The 18,528-nt window shown below is 64.9% G+C and overlaps 1 protein-coding gene across 10 annotated transcripts; it reads right to left on the bottom strand.

Annotated features, from left to right (window-relative positions):
- Nucleotides 1-3,413: 3,413 nt before the first annotated feature.
- CEP131 (centrosomal protein 131) lies at nucleotides 3,414-18,057 on the bottom strand. Of its 10 annotated transcripts, none has more exons than XM_065035100.1 (26): nucleotides 17,955-18,057; nucleotides 16,799-17,056; nucleotides 15,943-16,028; nucleotides 15,125-15,239; nucleotides 14,862-14,980; nucleotides 13,990-14,103; nucleotides 13,721-13,882; nucleotides 13,135-13,252; nucleotides 12,308-12,424; nucleotides 10,987-11,155; nucleotides 10,765-10,865; nucleotides 10,452-10,634; nucleotides 9,965-10,159; nucleotides 9,734-9,871; nucleotides 8,878-9,210; nucleotides 7,834-7,863; nucleotides 6,741-6,843; nucleotides 6,368-6,569; nucleotides 6,122-6,229; nucleotides 5,862-5,979; nucleotides 5,603-5,677; nucleotides 5,382-5,524; nucleotides 4,931-5,108; nucleotides 4,647-4,843; nucleotides 3,751-3,811; nucleotides 3,414-3,669 (listed from the first exon to the last, which is right to left on the bottom strand). In XM_065035100.1, the coding sequence occupies exons 2-26, from the start codon at nucleotides 16,973-16,975 to the stop codon at nucleotides 3,595-3,597; spliced, it is 3,417 nt and encodes a 1,138-aa protein (XP_064891172.1). In that variant the 5' UTR covers nucleotides 16,976-17,056; nucleotides 17,955-18,057; the 3' UTR covers nucleotides 3,414-3,594. The 10 variants fall into 10 exon arrangements, with proteins under 10 accessions (XP_064891172.1, XP_064891177.1, XP_064891173.1 ...); XM_065035105.1 differs by lacking the exon at nucleotides 17,955-18,057 and having other exon boundaries at nucleotides 8,878-8,994; nucleotides 9,085-9,210; nucleotides 16,799-17,937; XM_065035101.1 differs by lacking the exon at nucleotides 17,955-18,057 and adding an exon at nucleotides 17,616-17,937.
- Nucleotides 18,058-18,528: the final 471 nt, after the last annotated feature.

The raw sequence follows: 18,528 nt of genomic DNA, 5'->3' as shown, positions 1-18,528 counted from the left end.
GGGCCGCGCCGCCGCCGCCGAGGAGCGGGATCCGGCGGGGGGGCGGCAGGTGGCGGAGCCGCAGCCCCGGTCCCGCAGCGGGACCCGCCGCTCCCCCGGGACGCGCCGCCGCCGCCCCCGCGCGGCCCGGCCGAGGCGGACGGGACCGGACGGGACCCCCCCGAGACCTTCCAGGAGCGGAGCCGGGACCCCCCTCCAGGGGCAGCCCCCGCCCCCCCGGAGCTATTCCGGTGCTGAGCCGCCCCGGGCACCGCCGGCGTCCCGGGACCGGGAATGGGGATCAGAGACGGGACAGGCGGCTGTGCCCCAACACCGCTCCCTTGCCCCCAGCACCCACTTCAACCTTGAACCCTGTCTGAACACCCCCCGCACCCCACACCTCTGCACCCGCAGCCCCACAGCGCCCAGATCCAGCCCGGGACGAGGGGTCACAGACCCTGCCCAGCACCCACAGAGCCAGCCAGGCCAGCCCTGTGGCCGGGGGTCCCGTCGGGCTGGGGGCTGCCCCACTGAGGGGCCACACACCTCGGTTTTGTGTGCTCAACGCTGCAGCCCCAGCACATGGAACTGTGCCCTCCAAACATGGGATGTTCAACATCTCAACAGTGCTGACCCACCGGCAGGGAACAGCTCTGGGCAGCTCCCGACCAGCCCCGGTCACAGCCCCCCCATGCTCCAGGGACCAGGGCTGGACTTTCCTTTGGGGCCATGGCGAGACCATCCCATCCTGTCCCAAAGAGCCACCACTACAGGACACCATCTTACCCCGCTCAGAGCTCAGCTCTCAGAGCGGGGCTCACGCTTCCCCCCATTCGGTTTTAATATTTAAAGCCAAATTTTGCGTACACGATTAATTTTTTACAAGACTTCAAGCTTGCAAAGAACACCACGCTGCACATGTCATGTCGCCACAAATAGATCCAGGGCTGGAAGAATTACAGGCTGCTGGGAGAACAAACACGCTCCCGTCAGCCAGAGCCAGCTCGTTTCTTCGAGCCTCCGATTTTGCTGCTCCGGAGCAGCTGAGAGCCGCACAGCCCTGGGGTCTCTGTGAGGGGATGGGGGATCCACTGACCCCCATCACTCACTCTGCTGTTGGTGCAGCCTGGCTGGGGCACAGCCCATGGGCATCCCCCTGCCAGCCGCCCCGCATCCTTGATCCCTCCTGGCTGAGCAAAGGGCCACATCCCCATGAGTGCTGGAGTGTGGGAGCCCCTCAGCTCCCCCAGATGCCTTCCTGGGCTTCAGAGCAGCCGAGCAGACCCTGCGCTGCCCCTGCACAGCGCCCGGCGCGTTGGGGGATTTGGGCTCATTTGTGCTCTCCAAGCCGCGGTGACATCCACACCCGCGGTCCCGCAGGGAGCAGGTGGCCACGCGGCTGGGGCGGTTTGCACGGGCAGCCCCGCGGCTGAGCTGGTGCTGGCTGAGTCACCGTGAGCCAGGATGCAGGCGGGGGTGGGCGGCTGCGCAGAGCCCTCCCCAGCACCCACCCATCCCAGCTGCCCTCGGTGCAGCCAGAACAGGTAGCTGGTCCACACGATGAAGCAGGAGATGATGGGACAGGCTCGAGGCAGGAGATGGGACAGGCTCGAGGCAGGAGATGGGACAGGCTCGAGGCAGGAGATGGGACAGGCTCGAGGCCGTCCTGCTGCTGGGCGGGGGCAGCGGGTGGCTTTGGCGGGACCCCACGCACGGCAGCCCCAACCCACGTCCCCTCCTCGGCCGGGCGCTGCTGCCGCATCTCAGGCCGGCGAGCAGCACACTCGCCCCAATTAGCAGGGGAGATTACCCCACATGGATCCTGCCAACTCACTGATTTGTCTGGGGCCACAGCTAATCCCCTCCCGGGCAGACACCAGATTGAGCCGCGATCTCTGCGCGGCAGCTGCCAAAAGCTCCCTGCGCTCCTGACCTCCTTCCCGGCCCCGTGGCCGCGCTCGCCGGCAGCTAACAGGCTCCACTCATCCCACTTAATCCTGGGTGGGGGCAGAGGGGCTGCTTAATTGGGGATCTTTGGCAAAGCCTGCGACAGCCACACCGCCACGGCCAGCCTCGCTGACCGCCCGCCGTGCCGCTGGCCAGCAGGGATGGGGACAGGGCTTGTCAGTGCCAGGGGACACGCGGGGTGTGGGGAGGTGGGTGCCCAGCGCTGGCGCAGCAGCAGGGCACAGGCAGCCATTCGGCAAAAATCTGCATCCCTGGTTATGCAACGTTGCTGATTTATTCATGTCTGAACCAGGCGCTGGCCTAGAAATGAGCCCGGGTGATGCCAGGGAGGGGCAGCGCTGCAAAGGAGCCCCAGGGGAGGGCTGAGCCCGAGGGCGTTGAGCCCCAGGGGAGCTGTGGGAATTGGGCTGGCACCCGGGACACCCAGGGGACCCTGCATGGGTGCTCACCCCACAGCCGGTGACACCAGACGGGGCACAGGGTGCTGCTGTCCTACACACGATCAACAGTGCTGCACAGAGGCACAAGCCCCCCGTAAAGGTGGCAAGGGGGCTGAGCCCCTCTTCTCTCCTCACACCGGATTTCTCATGACTTAAATCGATTTAACCACAACAGTGTCCAGTATCCAGCCGGGGCCACGCTGGGACGGAGCAGGAGCTGCTGGCAAACAGCTGAGTGCCCGAGCGGAGGCTGCGAAGGGCTGCAAGACGGAAGCGACGCTCAGGAAACGGTCGTTAGAAACACAACGGTGAAAACAAGCACCATGCCCAACCTTTCCCAGGAAAACGGGGCTGTGCTGCTCCCCGGCCTGGCTGCGTGTCTGGGCGGGCGAGAGGGGCAGCTCAGCGAGGGGGGGCCGGGACCAGCACGGCGGCAGCTCCTGGTCAGGAGGAACAGGTCCGAGGAACAGGGGGGAACAGAGCCGAGCAGGACCAGGGGCTGGGGGAGCCGCTCGCACCCCAGAACACCCGCACCAAGTGCCAAAGGGGCAGCCGTGGGGTGCCAACACCCCTGGGTGCCCTGGGACCACGTGTCCCTGGGAAGCTGCAGCCAGGAGCCCACGCCAGGACAGACGCCAGTGCTGGGACACGGCTGAGCTCCTCTGCAGCTTCCCAGGGCAACAAAGGGCCCCTCTGCGCCCCCCTGCACCACGGCACGGTGTCCCTGACGGACTGGGAACCTGACAGTGCCCACCCGAGGGACGGGAAACACCGTGGGACTGTGATGGGCAAACATGAGCCGGCCCAGCCAAGCCCCCGCTCCTCGGAGGGAAGAGGCCGCAGCCGCACGGTCCCGCCGAGAGGAAACAGACACCCCGGCCCGGCCCAGGCGTTTCCTGTCGCTGCCAGGGCGTGCTGAGAGATTTGCAGGTACCGGGGCTGCGGGACAAATGCACCGGTGAAAAAGAAGTGAGCGATGCCGGTGGTGCTCCCCCTTCACCCAGGGGAGACAGACGGAGCAGAAGCGGCGGCAGAAACCAGCACAGGTTTATTGTTAAAACAACCACTGAACTCCTGAGGGTCGCGGCAGAGCACACGGCCGCGGCACCAGGCTGGGAAACCGGCGGGTGGAGGGAGGGAGGGGGCCCGGCCCCAGCCCCACACGCACGTCGGTGTCCGCTCCCTGGTGTGGTGGGGGCCCGGGGGCTCATTTGGCGTCCAGGAGCTGCTGCCGCTGCTGCTCCAGGAGGGTCTCCAGGCGGTCGGCTCTCTGCACAGCCGCCTGCAACAGAGCGCGGGGAGGGGAGCCGGCTGTGCCACGACGCCCCGGGGCAGGGGCCAGGCCGGCCGCCCCCTCACTCACTTGGTACTGCTTCCGCAGGCTGCTCACGCTCTCCTCCTTCCGCACCACGGCCGTTTTCACCCTGAGCGGACGGACACAGAGGGGCTGAGGACGCCAGAACATGGGGCTGGAACTCCCCCGCGGCGCTCTCAGCCCCACACTTTCTGTGTTTCAACCACGGCCAGGGCACACATGAGGGACCGAAGGGGACAGGGCATCGAGGTGTCACTCTGGCTCTCAGAGTAGGAATCAGGACCTGGGAAAGCCACCGAGACCCGTGAGCTCCTACAGCAGCCTCTCGTCAGGGCGGGCGGTGAGCAGCTCCGTACAAACACCGACGGGAGGGACGGCTCTGCCCCAGCAGGAAACAACGCTGCCCATTCACCTTCCCCTTGCAAAATCCCTCCCCAGCAGGCAGACCCGAGGGAAGAGGAGGACGCACATCCCTGCCTGACGCGGCTCCCCGCTCCCAGCACCGTCTTCCCACCGAGCGCAGGATGGAGCCGAGACCCAGGGCACGGCCCAACAGTGCCAGAGCCCCGCAGTGCCACAGCCCCACGCATGAACCAGGTCTCGGGGCGCTGTGCAGCCAACAGCCAGTGTCCCCAGAGCATCCTGAGGGCGTCCCAACTGCCCTCAACCCCCAGGGCTGCGCATCAGCCGGCCAAGCCCTGACCCAGCAGCTCCCGCAGGAGCCGTCACATCGCTCCACTGCCACTCGTGTCCTCCAGACACACACAGGAGCAGCCCTGGGGACAGGGGGACATAGAGCAGGCCAGACAGAAGGGACAGAGGATTCACAGCGGCTGAGCCAGCAGCCAGCACGGGTGAGACTCTGCTGCCCGTTCTGCCAACAGGACTGGCAGCCACGGCTGAGGACGCGGCACCGCGGACATGCTCCTGAGCCGCAGCCTCACCTCCTGTGCACCTCCTCCAGCTCCCTGTCCTTCTCCCGCGCCACCCTGTCCAGCTCCAGGCGCTGCCGGGCTCTCATCTCCACCATCTCCTCCTTCAGCCGCTTGTTCTCCTCCTCCGTCCCCAGCAGCCTGTCTGCGAAGTCCTGCCGGATCGCTTCTGCCAGGCCGGTCCGCTCCTGCACCAGCTGGTCCCTCACCTGGCAGGGCAGAGGTGGCATCAAGGCGCTGAGAGGCACAGGGGACCGCAGGGAGAGGAGCCAGAGCGGGCGCTGCTGCCCACCCACCTTCTGGATCTCCTCCACCTCCTGCTCCTTGTGCTTCAGCAGCCCCTGCAGACGAACGCTCTCCCCTTCCAGCTCTGCCAGCCGCCCCTTCAGCTCGTTGCAGCGTTCCTGCAGCTTCCGCTCCGACCGCTCCAGCTCCTGCAGCTCCACCTCGTACTTGTCTCGGATCCTCTTGATCCTGCCGGGAGGACGGGACGGGCAGCCCGGCCCAGCCCGGCGCTGCAGAGGACCCGCCACGCAGCAGCACGGGGGGATGTGCCCCACTGGAGATCCAGGGCTGTTCCCTCAGCGAGAGGTTAAACTTCTCCCCCACCAGCCGCTCCATCCTGCACTAAATGCCGCTCACACCCGCCAGGTGCAGCATCCAGAGCTCGCTGGGGAGACGCGCAGGGCTCAGGGACCAGCCCGGAGGAGTTGGGGCTCGCAGGCTGCCCCATCCCACTCCCTGTACCTGTTCTCCGCCGCCCTCTCGCACTCCTCCTTGGCCGAGGACATGTCGGCCTCCAGGCGCTGGATCACCAACTCGATCTCTTTGTCCCTCTCCTTCCTCAGCTCCTCCCGCAGCTCCCGCTCCCGGGAGAGCAGCCAGGCTTCCTGGGGACAGAGATGGCAAATGGTGCCTCGGTTCCTCTTGGATCTCCTCTTTTGGAGACAGGCAGCGCTTGCCATTACCTCCTTCTTCACGTAGTTCGCCTCCCAGGCCTGCTTCTCCATCTCCAGCTGCTCCTTCAGCACCTTCACTTCTGCCTGTGGAGGGACAAGACACCCACTCAGGTCCAGCAGCCACAGCATCCCGCACCCTGGAGCAGCCCTCAGCACCATCCCAGTGGGGGCATGGGGCTCAGCAGTGCCAGCACGTCACCACAGCCATGCGCTGGGAACTGGACCAAGAACAGCAATTCGGGGCCAAGAGGCGAGGGGAAAACCAGACCTGATGCCGCCTCTCCTGCTCCTCCTTCTCCTTTGCGTACTCCTCCTTCAGCGCCCGGGTGACGGCCGAGCTGCTCGCCTCCAGCTGCCGCCGCAGCTCCTCCACCTCCGCTCGCTGCCTGCCCGCACAAACCGCAGCTCCCAGCTCCCGCACCGGCCCCGCCGTGCTGCCCTCGCCCCCCAATTCCAGCCCTTGGCCCCCAGCACCAGCCCTTTTCCCACCACAGCCTCGCCGGGGGAGCCCAGCCCCGGCACGCTCACCTGGCCGCTTGCTGGCTGAGCCGCTCCTTCTCCTCGGCCACCTCGGCGTAAAGCCGTCGCCGCTGCTGCTGCAGCGCCTGCTCCTCCTGCTCCAGCTGCTGCTCACACCTGCAGGCAGAGCGGCCTCAGGGACGTGCCCAGCTCTGGGCGTCCATCTGTGCACCCACCTCCCCCTGCCCCAAATGGGATGCAGCAGCATGTGCTGTGAGCCCCAAACCCCGCCGCGCCCCCTCCGCACGGCCGCACCGCTGCCGGGCCCGCTCCCGCTCCCGCTGGCTCTGCTCCTCCTTCTCCCGCTCCAGCAGGTCCCGCAGCTCCTCCGCCTGCCGGCCGTAGCGCTGGGCAGCCCGTTCGTCCGACTGCAGCAGCTCGGCCTCGTGCAGCATCTTCAGCTTCTTGATGTCCTGCTTGTGCTTGGCGATCAGCTTCTGGATCTCTGGCTCCAGCCCTGGCGCGGCAGGAAGGACAGTTACGGCTCAGCCACGGGGCTGCCCAGACACCAGCACCAGCAGCTCCTGCTGCACATCTGCTCTCTGGACCAGCACAGACACAACCCCTGCACCCACCTGACCCCTGTGCCCACCCAGCTGCAGCCGCCACCGAGGGAACCTGCCCACACCTTTCACCGTGATTTCTTTGATCTTTTTGGTTTTCTCATCGATCCACTTCTCCCGCCTGATTTTCTCGGTCGCGCTCATCAGTTCCTTCAGTTTCTTAATCTCCTGTTTGGAAGCAAACAGGGAAATGTCAGAGACGAGGTAGGGGACAAAAGCCTGTCAGCCTGGGAGCGGCTCCCAAGGGAGCTGCGGATGAGCAGACATCCCGAACCACACGGACTCGCACGGGCGCGCTCCCCAGCCGTGTGCCCTCCCTGCACCCCCTCCTCTCCCCTCCCGGGGTGGAGCTGCCACTGCCCCACAGACCCTGAGCACAGCCCAGAAGAACAAAACCCTCGGGAAAGCGCCCGCTGGCTGTGACGTGCGAGCTCCGGCAGAGCGGAGAGGAGCCGGGGCTGCTGCGCCCTCCCCGCACGGCAGCCCGTCCGGCAGCAGCTTTGCCTGGGGGGTGAAGACGATTCCTTCCCTCTCCCCTGGTGGGACAGAGGGACAGACAGACCTCCCAGCACCGCGGTACCACTGCAGCCCAAAACCCTTCACAGCCTGAGAGGCCACAGCCCAGGCACAGCGTTTGCTGTCATCTCCTCTTGTGCTGGCAGTTCCCTCCTCGGCAAAACAGCCGGAGAACCCGCAGGGCTCTGCCCCCGCAAAAGCCGATCACAGCACTTGGCCACACACGTCTGTGCTGGGGTTTCTGGAGATGAAGGTGCAAAGCCCAGCCTGGCCAGAAACGGCTCCATTTCGGCACAGGCAGGTGACGTCCATGCACAGGACATGGGACATGTCACAGCTCCAGAGGACGAGTGTGTGGCAGGACACGCCATGGCCACCGCACAGAGAGGAGCAGGGAATGGCTGCGGCCGCCCGCACAGCCCAGGACTCGCTTTTAGGGGAAAAAAAGGCAGGAAAATCGGCACAGGGAGATGGGAGAGTCTGGAGGCAGCAGCTGAGTATGGGGCCAGGTGACGGGGTGACAGGATGACACGGCTCCTTCCCAGGGCTCTGAGCAGGGGGTCCCAGCCCAGTGGAGCTGGAGCAGGTCAGGGCGTGAGAGCAGAAGGGCAAGGCACAAAAAAGAGCAAAGACCACATTTACCTCACAAAAGGGGCCCAAAGTGCGCCAGACCTGGGGAGAAAGAGAGCGGGGGTGGAGAGAGAAGGGGAATTGCGGAGCCACTGGAGAGATGGGACGGAGAGAGGCAAAACCGAACAGCCATGCACACGCGAGAGCAGCGGGCAGGGGTCCCATGGGAGTGAGGGGGGCACAACCAAACACACCCAGGGCCCGGCAGCACGGCCGGGACGGGGGCAGAGCCAGCCCAGGCACGCGCACGGCAGCTGGACTCAAAACTCAGGCTGGAGCAGCGTGGCACGGTGAGTCACGCGAGTCTGCGCCCTGCTCGCGCAAGGGCCACGGTCTGAACGGGCTCGGAGCGGTGCAAACGCCTGCCCGCGGCACAGCCCCACAGCAGCTCCGAGCCGTGTGCCCCCAGGCTGCCCCTGCCCGGGGCGAGCCGAGCTGTCCCCCGTGGGGACTCCCTGCAGCTCCCCGAGCGCGCAGCACGTCCCCGAGGCACAGACCCGCTGCACGGGCTCACAGGAAAACACCCCGTGTTTGGGTGCTGGTCAGGCCAACAGCGCAGGGGTCTGGTAATACTGCTGCTGCACCCCGTGTTCCTTCGTCACCTCATCCCCATTTAGCTCTGAGAGCATCCCCGCTCCTCAAAGGGACTCAAGTCGCCCAGCTCAAGAGGATCTGGCCACAGGGACAAAGTCTCCTGGTTTGTGCCAGCATCTGCTGTCAGCTCTGCCCAAGTGAGACCCCCCGGCCACAGCCCCGTCCCAGAGGCACGTGTGGGTCTGTCCCAGCAGAGCCTCGGGAGTGGGGACTGTCCCTTGCTCAGTCCCACGCTCCTGGTTCTGGGCAGCGGGGGACAGGAGCCTCCTGGGGAGCCAGGGCAAAGCTCCGCGGGTGACACGGACTTTCTGCGCTCAGAGAAAGGCTCCCCAGAACGACTGAGCCCCACCGAGGTGGGAGAGACCGCACTGCTCCGGGCAGAGACCACACTCAAGCAACACCACCCAACGCTGGCCGTGGCACATCTCCTCTCCCTGTCCCCCACTGTCCCTGTTCCCTCACCAGCTCGTGCTGCTCCTGCATCTGCGTGAGCTTCTTGCCGTACTTCTGGTCCACCTGTTTCAGCTCAGCCACCACGGCCTCACACTTCTCACTGAGCACTTTCTTGTCATCGATGAGCTGGGCAGGGCGAAGAAAAGGCACCGGGCAGCCGGGCTGGGTGCAGCCGCCTCCTCCTCCAGCTTCAGAGCGGGGGTGGGAGATGACTACCTGGTCGATGAAGGCCAGGTGCCGCTGGATAGCTGCCTCGTACTGCTCCCTCTGAAGCTTCAGCTGGTGGCCAAGCTCCTTCTCAGTCTGTTTGACATGTCGGACAGTCAGTTCCCTCTGCTGAGCCTGTTGGATGCAGGAACAGCCACAAGGCATTAGGGGGAGAAGTTACACCAGAGCCAGCACGTGTACAGGAGGTAATACCGGCCCTGGAAGGCACTGCAGGCCAGAGCGAGGAGGAACGGAGCTAAATCCGAGTCCCTGGTACTCACAGGGACCTGGGTCCTGCCCTGCTGTCAGTGAGAACACCTGCACCCCCGTGGGACTCGGGAAAAGGGCCCAGCCAGGTCCTGACCGAGGGTGGGCACTGAGGGAGGGTTTCAACCCGGGGGGCAGCAAGAAGAAACCAGAGCGAAGCCCCCACGAGAGGGGGAAGGGCCCTGCATATCGTTCTCCCGCTAACAGGGACTGGGACTGCGGCTGCCCAGGAGCCTGCAGCCCAACGGCGCCTCACACCGCCCAGGAGTCCCGCGGTGCTCCGGGGACACAGAGCCCTGATCTCACACTTCGAAGCCACCGCCCCGAGAAACATCTGCCCAGGGCTCTTGGCCTTGGTTTCCCTGCAAGCAGGCGCGTGTGGCTGACGCACCAGGGCTGTCTGCAGCAGGCTGACGGCTCGCTTCTTCTCCTCCACTTCCAGCTTCAGCCTCATGATGGAGCTTGTGACTTCCGTGGCAACAGCCGACGCCTGCTCCAAGTGAGCCAGCTCCTCTTCCAGGAGGAGACCCTGCCACAGCGGAAAAGATGATTAAGAGGTGGTGGGGACCAGCTGGAAGCAAACAAGGAGACGGGAGACCCTCCCCAGCACAGACAGACTCACCTCCCGCTGCGTGGCCGAGGCAGCCGAGCAGGGCCGCTCCTGCTCCGACTTCTCCATCTCGTCCAGGAAGCTGATGATGCTCTGGAGTTTGGCCTCGGAGAGCAGGGCCCCCTCCTCAGGGACCCCCGGCGAGTGGTTCAGCTTCCCAAACTTCTCCAGGTTGTCAGCAGTCAGGGAATTGGAGCTGGGCTCCTGCTGGGCAGGCAGCACTGCAGTGAGCACTGGGGAGACGAGCTGCTGGCTCTTCTGAAGCCCAGTCCTCCCACCGCACCCCAGCAACCAGCTTCATCCCCAGTGCTGACCCCGCTCCCGCCACAGCCCTCGCATGGTTTTACTTCTCTTTTCAATGCCCAAGCCCCAGCTGCACTAAACTCCTCCACTGCCTTCAAACTCCTCCACCGCCTTCTCCAGCAGTGAACCAGCTGCGTTTCTTGCCCTCCCAGTAAGCACTGGCTGGGGACGATGAGCCCAGCGCAGCCCTGCTCACCCCGTCCATCCAGGCGTATCTGTCCTTCTTGAGGAGCTTTGGCGGGGGCAGCAGCTCCGGCTCTTCCTCCAGCAGCCTGAGCGTGTCCAGCAGCTCGTTGAGCGTGACCTTGGACTGCGCCCTGCTGACAGCCGTCACCATCGTCTCCAGCTCCTCGCCACCCGTCTCCCTGGAGCTCACATCCTGGGGAACAAGACAACACACCTTGTGGTAAAAGAGTTTGCCGGATCTCCCCAGAAGCCGACGGAGGCTCCAAAGCCACCTCAGCAGAGCCGCCGGCACCAGGAGCCCCAGGAGGCAGCGCCAGACCCACCTGCAGCTTGTCCTCCGCCCCGGGGTCCCGCGAGGGCACGGAGCTCAGGTCTGTGAAGCCGCTTTCCTCTGGCTCTGCAGCCGCCGAGTGGAAATTGGCCTCTGCAGGAACCAGTCTCTCCTCAGGCCCTTGTCACAACCAGCCCCCCAGAGAACTGCCCGTCCATCCTCCTCGCATCACACGCTGCTCCAAAAGCACCGGGGACCTGCGGCAGGGACTCACCAGCATTGTTGGCTTTGGTGGCGCTGCCGGCGGGGCTGATGTTCCTCGCCAAAGTGGGTTTGGCAGGCTTCTTCTTTGCGACCCTTCTGCTCTCCTTCACCAGCGCGAGCTCTTCTTCTGCCAAGTGCTTTGAGTCCGAAGCCTTTTGGGCCCTTTTCTGGTGCAGTTCCTGCGGGGACAGATGAGCCCTCAGCCTCCTGCCCAGCACAGGAGGCTCCAACCCCTCCCTGCACCGCTTCACATGCCGCCATGGGCCTGGGGGACAGCAACAGCCCAGAGCGCGCTGTGGAGGGGGGACAAGGACAACGCTGGGGAAAGGGAGAGCAGAGGGACAGCAGCTGCCAGCAGAGGGGAGGTGGCAGCCGGGGCCTCGTCGGCTCCACACGTGAACAAGGGCTGGTCACAGGACCCTGCTCTGTGTCCCTGGCTGCTCTGTAAAGGGGCTCAAGTTGCGCCAGGGGAGGTTGAGGTTGGATTTAGGAACAATTTCTTCCCCAAAGAGCTGTGGGGCATTGGAACAGGCTGCCCAGGGCAGTGCTGGAGTCACCATCCCTGGAGGGCTGGACAGACGGACATGAGGTTCTCAGGACATGGGTAGGGCCAGGGGTGGGGGAACAGCTGGAGTGGATGGTTTGAGGGTCCCTTCAACCAAAATGATTCTGTGACCCTGAGGGCCAAGCACGGCTCTGTGCAGCAACGCCGCAGCACCGGGGCGGCCTCTGCCCCGCTCTGGGAAGTCACTTAAGGCACAAACACGTGTTTGCGAGGCTGTTGCAGCATTTGCTGTTCTCTGCTGTGTCTCCCTCGACACCCCCCGATGAAACACGATTCCATTTAGGGCAAAGAGAAACTGGCGGTTTTAAAAAGAAATCTTCAGCTACGCTCCCAGCCAACACGCAGCTCCCCATGGTCTGTGCCATCCCTGCCTGCCCCAGGAGCTCCATCCCCACCCTGCTGCACGGACAGGGTGACGGGCGAGGGGCTCCCTGCACCCCAGGAGGGTCCCTTCCCAGGGCACCCAGGAGCTGCAGTTACACTCGCCCTGTCCCAACGGGGTTTCACCCTTTTTCCAAAAACTAGATGGCAACCAGCACTGTCTTTGCAAGCTCCGAACGAGCTGCCAAGGCTTGGCAGGAGCACAACGGGAAAGGGCTCCGTGGCAGCTCAGTCTCCGCGGGGAACACTCCATCATGCGCAGGGCTGGCTCCGGTCCCGCTCCGTGCAGAGCCCCGGGGACACGGGGCAGAGCCGCTCGCTCCCGCACACCAGACGCCAACAAGCTGGTCTGACACGGGCCACAGCGGCCTCGTCTCGTCCCTACCTGGATGGCCGCGCGTCGCGCCAGCCGCGCCTTCTCCTCGCGGATCTTCCGGCGATCCTCGTCCTTCCTCTCCTGCAAATCCAGGATATTCCCCTCTTCCATCTGCTGCTGCCTTTCCTACCAGAGAGGAGGCTCAGGAGTGTTACTGAGAGCTCCCAGCACCCACCTCCACAGCAGAGGATGGGGCAAGGGCACCCGCACCCCGGTCACCCCATCCCCAGGCTCCCCATCCCCCAGCCCTCCCCCGTGCAGGTAAAGAGCCCTCAGAAAAGCTCCACTTCAGAGCAGCTTATTTTCTTTAGGTACCAAATGCAATTATTAGTCATCTGGGTCTGAAACCACCAAGGAGACAAGGCTTAAAAATAGACTCTCACATGCAAGAGCTACAGTGCTTTTTGTTATTGGGATAAATAATTAAACACAAAGAAACACAAATAGCTGCAGATGACTCGTCACTCTAATGAGCCACTCGTTACTGATTCGCTATAATGAGACAGGGCATCCCTCCCCTGGCCACCAGCGTGTCCAAGACAATAAGAACTCAGCAGGATTTGTGCTGCTACAGCCAAGCGTCTGCCCGCTCGCAGCCGAGGGAGCTGGAGGACGGAGCCTGCGGCGCTGACCTCCCCGGAGCCAACCCCAGGCTGTCCCCTGCGCAGCCAGCACGTCCCTGCGGGGACGGGGCCCTCCCGGCTCTCCACACGCCAGGGGCTGGTTGGACGTGAAGCCAAAACCCCCCCGCCTCCGACAGCTCAAGTTTGGGCTGGAGGAACTCAGAGTCCCCGGGGGGACACGGGTGTCACCAGGGTCCGTGTCACAGGACTCACCTCCCGTTTGGAAGCCAACAGGCGCCCCAGAGCCGCCGCTGCCGCTCTGCGCTGCTGCGCGTGGCGTCGGTACCAGCGCTGGATGGTGACGGCGGCCGAGTTCACCTCCTGGATGAACCTGTGGGGAGGGGACAACATGGGCCAGGGTCTCACCACCCTCCGTGTAGAAAATGTCTTACTCATATCCGGCCTGAATCTCCCTCCTTTAGTTTAAAACCATCACCCCTTGTCCTGTCACAACTGGCCCTGCTAAAAAATCCGTCCCCATCTTTCTTTTAAGCCCAGAAAGGCCACATTAAGGTCTTCCCGGAGCTTCTCTTCTCCAGCTGAACACCCCAAGTCCCTGAGCCTGTCCTCCCAGCAGAGCTGTTCCAGCCTCGCATCACTTCTGTGCAACTGCACGAGAAGCAGAATCAAGTCAAGTCATAGGGAGGGTCAATCAGCCCCTGCGGGCGCACTGAGAGGGACCCTTCCCCAAGCTGGAGCCCCCAGGACAGGGACAAGCCAGGACCGGCTCCCTGGCGCTTGCCCCCCAGCCTGGCACCGGCCTGCAGCCTCTCCCCACAGCCACGGCGCTCAGCCTCACCTCTCTGCCTCCTCCTCCGTCACCTCCCTGCGCCGGGGCTGGCTGCCGCTGCTGCCGCTGCTGTTGTTGTTGTGGGTCATGATGTTGTTGCTGGAGAAATTCTTCTGAGACTTCACAAAGCTGCTTTCGCCGTCCTCGTTTGAGGTCGCTTTGACGACATTGCTAAGGCAGAAGACGAAGCCGCTGGGCACCGTCCTGCCCCGTCCCGCGTCACGTCAGCGCGCGAACGCGGGGCCAGCGCGACCCCGGGGCGCGAGAGCAGCACTCACTTGAGGGAGCTGGGGGCCTGGTTGGAGCTCTTGGGCGCGGGGCCCTTCTCGGCGGTGGAGTAGTTGTTGTGCACCATGGTGGTGACGCAGTTGCCCATGGCGGCCTTGTTGCTCCTTTAGTGGAGGGAAGACGTGGTGTTAAGACTCTGGAGGGGACAGAACCCGCCACGGCCGCTCCCCACATCGTGTGCCTCCACCCATCCGTGACATGAGGAGCATCTCCAGCTCTCCAGAGTCGCTCTTGGGGAGCTGTCACCTGCCACAGACAGACAGACACGGCCGAGCAGACCCAACAGCTGCTCTTCAGGCCACTCTACACACAGACCTGGCTTAAGTGTCTCCTGGCCCTGAAGGGTTCGAGTTTTACGCATTCCCCTTCCTAGAGCAAGAGCAGCCTCTTCCACTTGCTCATAGAATCACGAATCATTTCAGTTGGAAAGGCCCCTCAAGACCATCCAGTCCAACCGTAACCCAGCCCTGGCACTGCCCCACATCCCTGAGAACCTCATCTCTGTCCAGCCCTCCAGGGCTGGTGACTCCAGCACTGCCCTGGGCAGCCTGTTCCAATGCCCCACAGCCCTTTGGGGAAGAAATTGTGCCCCAGATCCAACCTCAACCTCCCCTGGTGCAACCTGAGGCTGTTTCCTCTCATCCCGTCACTTGCTCCTTGGGAGAAGTCTCTTGCACAGCATCCAGCTCCTGCGCGGCTTCCAAAGGCGCCCTGGCCAGCCCCGCCTGTCACTGTCACCACTCTGCCCGCGCTGGTCCCCGTGCCCCGCAGAGGCCGAGCTCCAGCGCCCCCGCGCCCGGTGTTTTCTCGGTGTCGTTCCTCCCACACCAGCCCAGCTCCGGCTCAGCGCGGCCGCTCCCACCTGTTGTTGGCAGTGAAGTTGGCTGCCAGCAGCACCGCGGCTTCTTTCCTCCTCATGCCCGGGGGCGGCTCGAGGCCGCGGGGGCCGGTGGTGCCCGGGAACGCCCGGGGCTGGTCGTCCTGCCACGGAACAGCGGGACTCAGTGCCAAACCCACGGCCTCGGCCACCACCCACGCCCTTCATGGGCCAGTTTATCCCCCACGCAAGAAACCTCCGTGCCCCGCTCGAGGCTTTGCCTGCGCCCCGCGTGTCCCCGTCCTCACCAGGATGTTCCACGTGGTTTTCTTTTCCAAGGAGGTTTTGCTCAGACCCGCTGGTTTCTTTCTTCCCCCAGACGCGCTCTCCAAGAAGCTGAGGAAATCTCCCGTCTGCTCCGAGCTTCAGCCCCAACCCGGGAAGGCAGAGAGGAGGAGAGAACACGTGCTGGAGTTAATATTGCAGACAGACAGACAGACAGCAACACAACAGCAGGGTTCTCATCCCACACAGGCGCGCTGAGTGAGGGGCCAGGGCACACTGACCACCTGCCCGCTCCACACGGGGCGGGAAAGGTACAGAGAATCATCACACGGTCACTGAATCTATGAAGGATTTGTTTTTATCCAGAGCTTCAGGTTTCAGCTCCACGTGTGGAGGGAGAGGATGTCACAGGGATGGGCACAGGGCAACGAGAGAACCAAGAACCAGATCCAGATGCAGCCCCAGAGTAAACGGAGGACAAAAGAGCTTTTTGCCTCCTAACACGGCCCAGCTACAGCCCAGAGGGTCCACAGGGGCTGCTGTCAGCAAACCACCCTATCTCTGGGAATTAAATCGAACGGGTTTTGTGACAGAGGCTTCCCAGCCACAGAAATACACTCTATTCCCCCAAATTCCCATCAAGTGACCTTCCCTCCAAAAAACCCAAATGAAAACGCAAGCCTTGGCTTTCCAAGGCTGGGCTGTAACACCTGATGTGTATGACAGGGCTCAGTGTTGGGTTTTGACAGGCTCTGGCTCCCTCGAAGGACAAGAGGAGTCAGACAGCGGGGTGGGGACATGCACGGGACAGACGGACACGGGTCGGTGGCTGGAGCGGTACCTGTGCGCGCTGTTCGCCCGCTGGTTCACCTGCGTGGTGCTGCTGGACCTGCGGAGGTTGTTCATCGCCCGCGACCCCGCGTCTTCCTGCGGAACACAGCGCCCGGCTCAGCCGCGATGCTGGGAGAGGCGCGAGCAGGCGGGGACGCACCCAAAACGGGCCCTGCTGGAGGTGCCAGCCCCCACGTGACATTCCCGATGTCTCCACAGCTGCCAGCCCTCCTGGAGACACAGCGAAACGAGACCTCGCTCCCTCCCAGGCTCCTGCGCTGCTGCTGAGCTGGGAACGCGTCCGTTTGTGTGAGACTCTTAACGGAGCCCAGGGGTACCTGGGGCTCATTTCTGCTGTAAAAACGCTCACAGAAAGCCCCACTGAGCGAGGAGTTGCCTGCTCAGCTGAGCACGGCAGGAATGGAGGGGACTGTGCCTGAAAGTGACACAGCATCCAGCAAAAGAGACCAGGAACTGGGGAGTTTCCAGGAGGAAACTGGCACAGGAGATGAAGGGCGAGGAAGGAAAAGCGAAGAAGCCCAACACTTCCCTGTGTGCTCGTGTTAAAGCGTTGAGAAGAGCCCTAATGAGCAGGCGGTCATTGAGGACGATCAAATTTGGAGCGAGCACAGGGAACCGTAGCAGCCCGAGCTGCAATGAGCACCTGGCGCATCCCAGTTCTCCTCCCACCACCCACAGCCTCGCTGCACGCTCCTGGAGGACCCGGGACCCCCGGTGCCGCCTCCTGCCCCAGGTGGCTCCTCAAAGCTCAGCCCGGCACTGGGCAGTCAGGAGAGCGGCGAGACACCCCTGCACCCCCTGTGCGGGCAGCGGGGCCACAGCAGGATGCTCCCGCCCGCACTCACCAGCGCGTTCCTCTGCGGTTTGCCGTCGGCGGTGACCGAGACGGAGCGCGCCATGGGCTTGGCGGGACACGCGCTGCTGGGCCGGCGCGACACCGGCGCGGGGAGGCCCGTCAGGGTCAGGTCCGCGGCAGCAGAACCGGCGCCCGGGCAGGAGGAGCCGCTGCGGGTGCTCTTCATGGCGGAGCGGAGGGGCCAGGAAGGGCGGGGGGTGATGGGGAGCGCACCCAGCAAACCACACGCGCCGCTTCTGGCTTTCTCCTGCAAACACCAGCACACAGAGTCGTGACTATTTTAAATTGGGGCAGAACGCCTTTCTCCTTGTTCCCACGAGTCCTGGAGCGGCTCCAGGTGAGCTCTTTGCAGCGCCTGACACCGGCAGCATCTCCTCGCTGCCCCGACCTCACACGCCAGGTCCTGCTGCCCCGTTTGCGGGCCAGGACTGTCTCCTGGAGCCCAGCAGGCGGCGAACACAGGGGAGAAAGGCCTCGCTCCCCACACGGCTGCAGCTGAGCAGCTCCTGGGAGCCCAGAACAGCCCGTCCTGCCGAGGGCCGAGGTTCAGCTCGCCCAGCGCCCGCCTCGGGCAGCTCCCGGGGATCCGTCCCCCTGCGAGAAGCCGTCCAGCAGCGGCCGCGCCGCCTCCACGGACACGGGGAGCCCAGCGCCCTCCCCAGCTCGGGCGGCAGCGCCGGCCCCACGTCAGCGCTGCGCAGCCCCTCCCGCCACAGCCCCGGGCAGGAGCCGCCGCTGCGCCCGGACCGACACGGGACACCCGCGGAGCAGGGCCGGGTTCGCCCCCCTTGGGCTGCACCGGACACCTTGGCGACGCCTCGGGCTCCACAACCCGCATCAACAAAAGGCTCTCGATGGAAACCGCCGGGCTGGCACCGCGGGAAGAGCTCAGGCCAGAGTCCAGGCCCGACCGCGGGCCCAGGACCTCATAGGCCCCAAGGCCCGGGCATAAAGGGGCAACCCCGAGGGCAAGGCCGGGGCTTCAGCTTCAGCCCCAGCCCCCGGCCGCACCCCAGGCCCCGGCTCCCTCCTTGCCCAGCTCCATTCCCCGCAAGGATCCCCAGGGGCTCCCCGTACACCCGCCCCGGCCCCGGTCCCGGTTCCCCTCCCTCGGGCCTCCCCGCGCCCGCTCGCGCGCAGCCTACCGCCGCCGCACGGCCCGCCCAACAGCCGGGGCGGAGCGAAGGGAAGGTGGCTGCCAATCGGAAGCAAAGGGCGGGGCGAGGAGGGGAGCTGGGATTGGCTGAGTTGCAGAAGGAGGTGTGGCCTGTGCAGGAAGGGAGGTGCCAAGTTCGGCGGGCGTGACCATAGGCGTGGCCGGCATGAAAGGGGGCGGGGCCTTGGGAAAGAGGGCGGGGCAAGGGCCATGGAAGGGGAGTGGGGAAGGGTTATAGAGAGGGGTGAGGGGCGGCGCCCGGCAGAAAGGGGGCGGCGCCCGGCAGAAAGGGGGCGGCGCCCGGCAGAAAGGGGGCGGCGCCCGGCAGAAAGGGGGCGGCGCCCGGCAGAAAGGGGGCGGCGCCCGGCAGAAAGGGGGCGGCGCCCGGCAGAAAGGGGGCGGCGCCCGGCAGAAAGGGGGCGGCGCCCGGCAGAAAGGGGGCGGCGCCCGGCAGAAAGGGGGCGGCGCCCGGCAGAAAGGGGGCGGCGCCCGGCAGAAAGGGGGCGGCGCCCGGCAGAAAGGGGGCGGCGCCCGGCAGAAAGGGGGCGGCGCCCGGCAGAAAG

The sequence above is a fragment of the Columba livia genome, chromosome 18, assembly GCF_036013475.1.
Source record: "Columba livia isolate bColLiv1 breed racing homer chromosome 18, bColLiv1.pat.W.v2, whole genome shotgun sequence".
In the NCBI taxonomy this organism is placed as follows: Eukaryota; Metazoa; Chordata; class Aves; order Columbiformes; family Columbidae; genus Columba; species Columba livia.
The sequence above is the reverse complement of the archived record's forward strand: the minus strand, read 5'-3'. Positions and strand labels throughout refer to the sequence as shown.